The 9,266-nt window shown below is 31.9% G+C and overlaps 1 protein-coding gene across 1 annotated transcript; it reads left to right on the forward strand.

Annotated features, from left to right (window-relative positions):
* The first annotated feature begins 816 nt into the window (after positions 1-816).
* Positions 817-1,973, forward strand: LOC139854825 (serine/threonine-protein kinase STY13-like). The gene is made up of 2 exons (XM_071844106.1): positions 817-1,031; positions 1,634-1,973. The coding sequence occupies exons 1-2, from the start codon at positions 817-819 to the stop codon at positions 1,971-1,973; spliced, it is 555 nt and encodes a 184-aa protein (XP_071700207.1).
* The last annotated feature ends 7,293 nt before the right edge of the window (positions 1,974-9,266 follow it).

Raw genomic sequence — 9,266 nt, forward strand, 5'->3', positions numbered from 1 at the left:
ATGTACGATTCCTGCTTATATATAAATGATGAAAAGTCATTGTTTTGACTATTTGGACAGTTCACCCGTTTGGGTCAAATGGGGGTCAATACGGGCCACGATAAATGTAGACACATCCCATATGTCGAGTTAAGCGACTTGAAAGTTTTGTTGTCTTGAAAACGAGTTTTGAGTATATTTTGGTTGAAAAGGAAACTTATAACCCATTTGGGTGATACTTGCCTATTTTGACCCATATGCATAATATTGAGAAACGGAAGCCATCAACACGTCTAAAATGTCATTATAGGCTCATCGTATAAATTGGGTCAGTCCAGATTGGCTACTTTAAATTTTGAGTCAACAAGAAAGTTTTACCATTTTCGTAAAAGTGTCATTTGAAATGTTTGGCAAGTAAGCAGCTGTGTGTAGTAATGCTCAATCATTTAAGTAACTTTTAAGGATGTCATGCTATCTATGAAGTAATACATACCTAAAAAACAAAGTGAATGAATGTAGATGATGCTGTGTCATTTTCTTCAATCTAGAACTTATTACAAAGATTTACCATGTTAGACCAGTTTTATGACAATTTGAAGTATATGCGCGATTGACAATGATCGTACATAAAGAATGACCTGTTGGCTATTGGATTAAATATATATATATATATATATATATATATATATATATATATATATATATATATATATATATATATATATATTCATTACATTTATTGACAGATGTAGCATGACATGCTTAAGTGCTTTCGTCACCTCTTTTTTCCTTTATGTTTGCGGGCTTTTTTTGCTCCGAAGTCTCTTTCGTTGTTAGATGTGCCACCCGATAACGCCTTCTGATGTATTCGGTGTTGCTAAAGGAATGGAATTTATTCATGGGGTTGGTGTTATTCATAGGGATTTGAAGTCGGATAATCTTTTGATTGCTTCTGATCGATCGATCAAGATTGCGGATTTTGGTTTTGCAAGGATCGAAGCGCAGACCGAAAGTATGACACCGGAGATGGGAACCTATCGATGGATGGCTCTGTAAGTTAACTTTTTTCCATTTGATTGTTTTCGCTTTATGACTATACCCGGCAATTTAGACCCATAGCTTGAAAATGGGTCCATTGGGTTAGATATTTACTCAGTTGGGTCCACAAAAAGTTAATAATTGGGTCTAAGTTACACCCATATGAAGCCTAACAAATATATATAAGGTCCAACTGGTCTTTTTTACATGTTTAAGAAACTTTGAGAAACGGGCCTTGACCCAACCTGACCCATTTAGACCCATCCTGTTTGACCTATCTAAAAAATCTGACCGTTTTCGACTCAAACCCTATCAGATGTCGACCCAACCCGAACCGTTTTCCATGTTTGGTTATGACTAAGGGTAGACAAATTGTCTAGTCAAGCAACAGATTAAGAATAAAATAAGGTTTTAAATGGGTCGGGTAATTTTGGTTCATGACAAAACAGGTTGGGTTGACTCAAAACATTCTTACTGTATTCCGTATCTATTGCTAAATTATGGCTAATAGAAGTTGATAAAAATCACTTTTGATAATGTTACTCTGGCAAATTTTGATAATATAATAAGGGTGTATCAGTGACATAATATTACCTTTTGATGTAACTATTTGCAGTGAAATGATTCAGCGCCGAACGTACACTCAAAAAGTGGATGTTTATAGCTTCGGGATCGTGCTGTGGGAACTAATTACAGGTATGCTACCATACCAAAACCTAAAAGATGTACAGGTGGCGTTTTCCGTTGTGTATAAAGGCCTTCGCCCAATCATCCCGGATGAGTGCCTACCCATCCGTAAAATAATGACGTGCTGCTGGGATGTTGACCCGAAGGCCAGGCCTTCATTCACTCAAGTTGTTAAAATGCTTGAAATGGCTGAAACCGAGATCATGACAACAGTGCGGAAGGCTCGGTTTAGAGGTTTCTGTGTGAGTGAGCCCATGACCATTGATTGACGTCATCAAAATTGAAAGTCCCAACAGCGAATATGTACTTGCCATTGGTTAATGATAGTATCTTACATTATATGTATTTAAAAGATAATTTCTTTCTGCTAAGATCGAAAGTTATGATGCGAACCGATTGTTTTATGGTATCTAATGATGATATATAACGCATTGTCCTCAAATTTACAGAATTTGTCACTACATTATGTTAAAGGTGTAATTATGTGTTCTTAACAGAGTAAATGTGGTGAAAGTAATGAGTTAAAATGGGTTTGATTCAAAATAATGCAACCCAGATCGACGCACCTTTAAAATAGGTTCAAGTGATCACCTCTGTGTCGGAACCCATACAGGATTATTGTATGCCAATTGTTATGACATTTCATCAACAAATAAGGTTTTCAAGAATAAGTAAAAAAGAAGAAAAACTGTAGAAAAAAGTCTCTAATCAACCCAACTCACTTGTACTTAGATTCTTAGAATGACCTTTTTCAACTCATATCCATTTATTCATATACAGGGGTAGGATCAAGAGGGAAGTAACCATTCGGGGGGAAGCAAATTTTTTTTTTTCATTTTTTGAAAAAACTTTGTTCACGAACATTATAGATGAGATGAAAATATGAACATTTAGTAGAGACACTTTGTGATAAATGTTTATATTTTGGCAGGAAAACGCTCGAAAAAGTAATATATAACAATTATCGTGTTTTTCGAGCGTAGTTTGAGGTTTTAGCTATTGGGGTTTAGATATTAGGGTTTATAGGGTTTAGATATTAGGGTTTAGAAATTTAGGGTTTAGGGTTTAGATTTAGGGTTTAGATTTTGGATTTAGATTGAGTTTTTAACACGAACGGTTTAGAGTTTAGGGTTTAGGGTTTAGGGTTTGGTGTTTTGGGTTTATGGAATAAACCCAAAACACCAAACCCTAAACCCTAAACCCTAAACCCTAAACTCTAAATCGGGCTAAATTTTACTTCACAAAACATGAAAAAAAAACGTTCATATTCTTCACGAACAATATTATCTTGAATGTTATTTTTGTCGATCGTTTTTCCGCCTAAATAATAACATTCATCGCGAAGTGTCTCTTCTAAATGTTCATATTTTCGTGTGATCTTGATGCCGGAGAAAAAAATTTCAAAAAAAACGAAATTTTTTTTTGCTTCCCCCCGCTTCTCCCCGATTGGTTAATTCCCCATTGATCCTGCCCCTATATATATATATATATATATATATATATATATATATATATATATATATATATAAACTTTGTCTTGCTATAGGACACTCTTTAATGACCCATAAAAAAAAAGTCTCAAACATATGCCTCTGGACTTTTAAATTACTACGGAGTATGTATCTACAAATGTGTAATTCTGAATGTTCACCAAAAACCGCAGCAACGCGCAGACCTCTAACCTAATTTTGTCTAAATAGTGTGTCCATATAAAGCTTTACGTATGTGGTGCTTATTTAAGATAAGATGCTTTATGTTTTATTTGATTTTAAGAATTATTGGTGCTGTATGTTAACGTTGTTAACCAAAAAAAAATGGCTTTTAATTTTGATTCAAAATAAAATTAGAGCAGCTCCTTTTATTTTTAATTAGTGAATTAGTGACTAGTGATAGTGATTTTTTATTGATAATGTTTGATTTGATGTTGGATTTAATTAAAGGAGTTAGGTTTAATTAAAGGAGTTTGATTTGGGAAGAAAATTGGGGTTTATAAAGACATATATAGGGAAGAAGATGAAGGTTGTGAAAAGGGAAAGATATTTTAACGCAGGTTGTCAACATCCGTCAAACAGAGTAAATTTTTTTTGCAACGTCTTCATACCCACAATGATCGTCCTTGTCAAAGTATAGTTTATTGACTAAACTTGCAATTTGAAACAAACTATAGGGACTGTTTTTGTAATTACGTCAATAGTATATTATAATTACTTTTATGAGTAATGACTACTAGATTTTGTTAAATACTTTTTATAACTACTACCCTTTGTCAAAAAAACTCGAAAATATTGAGGATTGGATATTAAATCAAAATAGTTTAAGTTAAAGGGTATAATAGTCACTTGACATATTTTGATGTTTCTGGGCCAAAACAAGTGTGTTAGTATCAGCCCCCTTGATTTAGGGTTTCTAATTATTTAGAAAGTATTTAAATTGCATGTGTACCTTTATCTTTTCTTTACATCATTTGTTATAGTAAATGAGAATGTTGTGGTGTGATTTATACTAAATATTGTTGTGAGATAGTGGAAATGTTGTGATACATGTTGTGTTGTTGTGAGTGATGTGGTAGTAGTAATTGATAGTAGAGTAAGTAATATTGTATTTAAATACATAAATATAAAGTGATTGATTGCTTATTTCGTTGTGGCTTTCGTTATGTGCCCCACAACCCCACAACATTTTTTCAACATCTCACAGTGCCAAGTTGTCATTATTGAGGTACAACAATTACCATCGTTGATTCTTTGTTGCCCACAACATATGGTCTTATAGGTTGTCCAACATTTTAGAAATTAAATAAATAGTTTATTTTATCACACTTTGATTTACTAGTAGTCTAAAAAGAACTACCAAAGTAAACTATTTTTGAAACTTTGATTACTAGCAAGAGCAGAAATGACCGTGCGTTGCTACGAGAAATGATTTCGCTCGACAACTCAAACATTGTTCTAGTAGTAAAGATGACATGCGCTTTGTGTCAAAAAATCGTTCGCAGCGCTAGATGGTTCGCTATGTATATTAGACATTTTTCTATAGTTTATAATTACAATAAGCATATCGAAAATTAATAATTCTTCCGTCCTAAATTTTTCATCCGTGGATAAAAAATATACATAAAAAAAATTAATACTGACAATGTACTTCTTTTTAAATTTACTGTTTTACCCCACCTTTTTTACATTCATAAATCAAGGGTATTTTTTTTATTATTCGTTCATATTTTATTATGAAAATAACTACTAATTTAATTAATTTTAAAAACGAAAAACTAAACTATTAATGTAACAGATGAAGTACTATTTATAATATGAAAAGTAAGGAAAATTGTAAATAAATATATTTGGTAGAAGTTTTTTAGTGATTATAAAAATGTAAAGGAAAGTACTATTGGAATGTCGTACTCCCCATTCAAACGACACAATTATTGGTTTCTAATACAGTAGCATATACGGTAAATAATCCAAAGTTTGACTATTTGTCAATCCGCGTTTCCAAACTGAAATATAAATATGACTTCAGAAATTAAGAACGACTGATGCAGAAAATGTAAAAATAAAACAACGATTTAAATAATTTAAACTTTTTTACTCCGTTGGTCCCTGTATTATACTCACTTTGCTAATAGCGTCCCTCGGGTTAATTTTTTTCCTTTAGATTCATTTGTTTTTCAAAAATTTGCAATCAACATCCCTCTGTCAAATAAGTCTGTTAAGTCTTGACATGTGCAATGCATGTAAGGGTATTTTTGTCATTTTAATCTTTTCACATCTTTTCCTTTTTTTTTGGTTTAGTCACACTCATCTTTAAAAACTAAAAACTAGACTTGCAACTCATAAATTCATAAACATCATAAACCTTAGACCATTCATAACGCAGCGCCATAGCATCGAAAACACCACCATCACGCCACCATGCCGCCACAATGCGGCGTGATGGACCGAAAATTTTGCAGGTGTGATGGTTTCATCACGGGAAAGAAAATGGCGTAAGGACGGCTTTTGTAGTGACCCGAACTTTTCCATGTTTATATATATTAATTGAGATTGATATTTACATGATTAAATGTTTCCAACATGTTAAGCAATCAAACTTGTTAAGACTTGATTAATTGAAATATGTTTCATATAGACAATTGACCACCCAAGTTGACCGGTGATTCACGAACGTTAAAACTTGTAAAAACTATATGATGACATATATATGGATATATATATAGTTAACATGATACTATGATAAGTAAACATATCATTAAGTATATTAACAATGAACTACATATGTAAAAACAAGACTACTAACTTAATGATTTTTAAACGAAACATATATGTAACGATTATCGTTGTAAAGACATTTAATGTATATATATCATATTAAGAGATATTCATACATGATAATATCATGATAATATAATAATTTAAAATCTCATTTGATATTATAAACATTGGGTTAACAACATTTAACAAGATCGTTAACCTAAAGGTTTCAAAACAACACTTACATGTAACGACTAACGATGACTTAATGACTCAGTTAAAATGTATATACATGTAGTGTTTTAATATGTATTTATACACTTTTGAAAGACTTCAATACACTTATCAAAATACTTCTACTTAACAAAAATGCTTACAATTACATCCTCGTTCAGTTTCATCAACAATTCTACTCGTATGCACCCGTATTCGTACTCGTACAATACACAGCTTTTAGATGTATGTACTATTGGTATATACACTCCAATGATCAGCTCTTAGCAGCCCATGTGAGTCACCTAACACATGTGGGAACCATCATTTGGCAACTAGCATGAAATATCTCATAAAATTACAAAAATATGAGTAATCATTCATGACTTATTTACATGAAAACAAAATTACATATCCTTTATATCTAATCCATACACCAACGACCAAAAACACCTACAAACACTTTCATTCTTCAATTTTCTTCATCTAATTGATCTCTCTCAAGTTCTATCTTCAAGTTCTAAGTGTTCTTCATAAATTCCAAAAGTTCTAGTTTCATAAAATCAAGAATACTTTCAAGTTTGCTAGCTCACTTCCAATCTTGTAAGTTGATCATCCAACCTCAAGAAATCTTTGTTTCTTACAGTAGGTTATCATTCTAATACAAGGCAATAATTATATTCAAACTTTGGTTCAATTTCTATAACTATAACAATCTTATTTCAAGTGATGATCTTACTTGAACTTGTTTTCGTGTCATGATTCTGCTTCAAGAACTTCGAGCCATCCAAGGATCCATTGAAGCTAGATCCATTTTTTCTCTTTTCCAGTAGGTTTATCCAAGGAACTTAAGGTAGTAATGATGTTCATAACATCATTCGATTCATACATATAAAGCTATCTTATTCGAAGGTTTAAACTTGTAATCACTAGAACATAGTTTAGTTAATTCTAAACTTGTTCGCAAACAAAAGTTAATCCTTCTAACTTGACTTTTAAAATCAACTAAACACATGTTCTATATCTATATGATATGCTAACTTAATGATTTAAAACCTGGAAACACGAAAAACACCGTAAAACCGGATTTACGCCGTCGTAGTAACACCGCGGGCTGTTTTGGGTTAGTTAATTAAAAACTATGATAAACTTTGATTTAAAAGTTGTTATTCTGAGAAAATGATTTTTATTATGAACATGAAACTATATCCAAAAATTATGGTTAAACTCAAAGTGGAAGTATGTTTTCTAAAATGGTCATCTAGACGTCGTTCTTTCGACTGAAATGACTACCTTTACAAAAACGACTTGTAACTTATTTTTCCGACTATAAACCTATACTTTTTCTGTTTAGATTCATAAAATAGAGTTCAATATGAAACCATAGCAATTTGATTCACTCAAAACGGATTTAAAATGAAGAAGTTATGGGTAAAACAAGATTGGATAATTTTTCTCATTTTAGCTACTTGAAAATTGGTAACAAATGTATTCCAACCATAACTTAATCAACTTGTATTGTATATTATGTAATCTTGAGATACCATAGACACGTATACAATGTTTCGACCTATCATGTCGACACATCTATATATATTTCGGAACAACCATAGACACTCTATATGTGAATGTTGGAGTTAGCTATACAGGGTTGAGGTTGATTCCAAAATATATATAGTTTGAGTTGTGATCAATACTGAGATATATATACACTGGGTCTTGGATTGATTCAAGATAATATTTATCAATTTATTTCTGTACATCTAACTGTGGACAACTAGTTGTAGGTTACTAACGAGGACAGCTGACTTAATAAACTTAAAACATCAAAATATATTAAAAGTGTTGTAAATATATTTTGAACATACTTTGATATATATGTATATATTGTTATAGGTTCGTGAATCAACCAGTGGCCAAGTCTTACTTCCCGACGAAGTAAAAATCTGTGAAAGTGAGTTATAGTCCCACTTTTAAAATCTAATATTTTTGGGATGAGAATACATGCAGGTTTTATAAATGATTTATAAAATAGACACAAGTACGTGAAACTACATTCTATGGTTGAATTATCGAAATCGAATATGCCCTTTTTATTAAGTCTGGTAATCTAAGAATTAGGGAACAGACACCCTAATTGACGCGAATCCTAAAGATAGATCTATTGGGCCTAACAAACCCCATCCAAAGTACCAGATGCTTTAGTACTTTGAAATTTATATCATATCCGAAGGGTGTCCCAGAATGATGGGGATATTCTTATATATGCATCTTGTTAATGTCGGTTACCAGGTGTTCACCATATGAATGATTTTTATCTCTATGTATGGGATGTGTATTGAAATATGAAATCTTGTGGTCTATTGTTACGATTTGATATATATAGGTTAAACCTATAACTCACCAACATTTTTGTTGACGTTTAAAGCATGTTTATTCTCAGGTGAATATTAAGAGCTTCCGCTGTTGCATACTAAAATAAGGACAAGATTTGGAGTCCATGTTTGTATGATATTGTGTAAAAACTGCATTCAAGAAACTGATTTCGATGTAACATATTTGTATTGTAAACCATTATGTAATGGTCGTGTGTAAACAGGATATTTTAGATTATCATTATTTGATAATCTACGTAAAGCTTTTTAAACCTTTATTTATGAAATAAAGGTTATGGTTTGTTTTAAAAATGAATGCAGTCTTTGAAAAACGTCTCATATAGAGGTCAAAACCTCGCAACGAAATCAATTAATATGGAACGTTTTTAATCAATAAGAACGGGACATTTCAGTTGGTATCCAAGCGTTGGTCTTAGAGAACCAGAATTTTGCATTAGTGTGTCTTATCGAGTTTGTTAGGATGCATTAGTGAGTCTGGACTTCGACCGTGTTTACTTGAAAAATGATTGCTTAACAAATTTTGTTGGAAACTATATATTTTTAACATGTGAATATTATGTGATATATTAATCTCTTAACGCGTTTGATATTATGTGATAGATGTCTACCTCTAGAACAAGTCCCATTGACTCACCTAATAATAATGAAGAGTCAAATGTAAATTGGAATGATTCGTGGACTGATTCACAAGTTCTCGAAGAGG

Source organism: Rutidosis leptorrhynchoides, chromosome 6, assembly GCF_046630445.1.
Source record: "Rutidosis leptorrhynchoides isolate AG116_Rl617_1_P2 chromosome 6, CSIRO_AGI_Rlap_v1, whole genome shotgun sequence".
NCBI classification, from domain to species: Eukaryota; Viridiplantae; Streptophyta; class Magnoliopsida; order Asterales; family Asteraceae; genus Rutidosis; species Rutidosis leptorrhynchoides.

Coding starts and splice junctions, on each gene's coding strand:
- LOC139854825 (XM_071844106.1), top strand. CDS start 817: ATGTGCCACCCGATAACGCCTTCTGATGTATTCGGTGTTGCTAAAGGA. Junction 1,032..1,633: donor ACCTATCGATGGATGGCTCT/GTAAGTTAACTT, acceptor AACTATTTGCAG/TGAAATGATTCAGCGCCGAA.